General features: G+C 61.6%; 1 protein-coding gene across 1 annotated transcript in view; it reads right to left on the reverse strand.

Moving 5' to 3' along the window:
- Nucleotides 1–25: 25 nt before the first annotated feature.
- IGFALS (insulin-like growth factor binding protein, acid labile subunit) overlaps nt 26–2,130 on the reverse strand; it is a 2,388-nt gene continuing 283 nt past the window's right edge. The window contains exon 2 of the mRNA XM_009574332.1: nt 26–1,836. Within this exon, the coding sequence (XP_009572627.1) occupies nt 26–1,836 (1,811 nt within the window). The remainder of the gene's footprint in view (nt 1,837–2,130) is intronic.

The raw sequence follows: 2,130 nt of genomic DNA on the forward strand, positions 1-2,130 counted from the left end.
TCCCCCCAGGAAGGGCTGGCATGCATCAACAGTGAGCAAAGCTGTCCTCGGTGGTGTCGCGGAGGTCCAGGCCTGCCACGGCCGGGGGGTGGAGGCAGGTGAGGTTGTTGTAGGTGTAAACAGGGACGTGGGCATCATCCCCCTCGGCCACGGACTGCACGAAGCGCGGGACCACCACGGGGTGCTGCAAGGAGAAGTCCCGCAGGCCCTTCAGGGAGCAGTTGCAATGCCAGTTGTTGCCCCCCAGCCAAAGCTGCTCCAGGGCGAAGGAGGCGCACAGGAAGCCCACCGAGAAGGTCTCCAGTGAGTTGTTCCTCAGGCTGAGGTACCGCAGGTTGGCCAGGGGGGAGATGACGGTGTTGTCCAGTGTCTCCAGCTGGTTATGGGAGAGGTCAAGCCAGAATAGTCTCTGGAGTGGGCTGAAGGTGTCCTGGGAGATCTCCAGGAGCTGGTTGGAAGAGAGGAAGAGGTACTCAAGGTTGCTCAGACCCACAAAGAGCTGGGGTGAGAGGTGGCTCAGCCTGTTGTGCTTTAGGTCGAGCTCCAGGAGCTCGTGCAGTTCGCTGAAGCTTTGGTCTTCGATGACGGAGATGGCGTTGTGCTGCAAGAAGAGCCGCCGCAGGCTGGAGAGGCTGGAGAAGGTGTTTGCCTGGATCCTGCCGAGGCAGCTGTGCTCCAGGTGGAGGCTGTGCAACTTGGTGACCCCCTTGAAGACATAGTCGGGCAGGACCTTGATGCAGTTTGCAGACAAGTGCATCACTGCCACATTGTACAGCCCCAGGAACGCCCCAACCCTGATGTCTTGTAGCTGGTTGTTGTTGAGACTGAGGACCTCCAGCTGGCCCAGCCCGTCGAAGGTCCTTTCTGCCAGGCTCCGGATCCTGTTATGCCCCAGCTGCAGCTCCTCCAGGAACTGGAGGTCTTTGAAAGTCCTGGGCCTCAGGCTGGTGATGGAGTTGGTGGACAAGCGTAGGACGTGCAGGCTCAGGAGGCCAAGAAACGTGTCCTCAAACAGCGAGACGAGCCGGTTGTGGGAGAGATCCAGCCACCGGAGGGACTTCATGCCCATGAAGGCGCGGGGTGCGATGGCGTTGATCTGGTTGTGGTTCAGGTACAGCTTCTGTAGCTTCTGCAGCTTGACAAAGATGTTGATCTTGATGCCCTTGAGTGCGTTGCCGCTCAGGTCCAGCTCCTTCAGCTCGGTAAGGCTGCAGAAGAGCTGGTGCTGGAGGTAGGGGAGCTTGTTCCCGGCCAGAATCAGCTCCCTCAAGTTGGGCAAGTCATGGAAGACCTTGTCGGGCAGGACCACAAGCGAGTTCCAGCCCAGGTTCAGATACCAGAGGTTGGAGAGTCCAGCGAACAGCCCTTCCTCCACTTTACTGAAGTAGTTGTTGTTGAGGCTGAGGGAGACGAGGTTCTGGGTGTGCAGGAAGGTGTGGGGAGCCAAGTGCTTGAGGCGGTTGCGTTCGAGGTGGAGGTGGTAGAGGCTCCGTAGCCCATGGAAGGCATGCTGCTCCACGGCGGCCAGCTGGCTGCTCTGCAGGTCCAGAAAGTCCAGGGCCGAGAGGTTCCTGAAGGCAGCGGCCGGCAGCAGGGTGAAGTTATTGCCGTCCAGCCAAAGGGCTTTGGCGTTGGGGGGGACGTCCTCGGGCAGGCGCGTCAGGTTGCGGGCGCTGCAGAAGACGTTGAGCTCCTCGCTGTAGTCATCCAAGCTGCAGGCGCAAGGGCTGGGGCAGCGTGGGGGGTCCGCGTCCCCCTGGTCCTTTGGGCTGTCCCCCCCGGGGGGCTGGAAGGCGGTGGCCAGCAACAGGGCCAGGGGGAGCAGGAGGGTGACGCCTGTTGTGGGGCGCGGAGGACAGGGGACACCGTCAGCATGGGGTGATGGCTGCCCCATGGGACCCCCCCCACTCACCGGGTGCCCTGCCCTGGGGAGGGGGCGTGGGATTGTCCCCGACTCCTGCCGCAGCTCAGACCCCTCGGATGCATGGAATTCATACATCTATATTCCCTTCCCCTTGGGAAAGGCCAGCAGCAACGCCCCCGGTCCCCTCTCCTCCTTCCTCCCCAGCCACCTTCCATTAATTTGCTCTTCCTCAGAGCCGAGGGGTCTCAGTGCAGCGGCCCCTGCCC

Source organism: Fulmarus glacialis, unplaced genomic scaffold (genome assembly GCF_000690835.1).
Source record: "Fulmarus glacialis isolate BGI_N327 unplaced genomic scaffold, ASM69083v1 scaffold19533, whole genome shotgun sequence".
NCBI classification, from domain to species: domain Eukaryota; kingdom Metazoa; phylum Chordata; class Aves; order Procellariiformes; family Procellariidae; genus Fulmarus; species Fulmarus glacialis.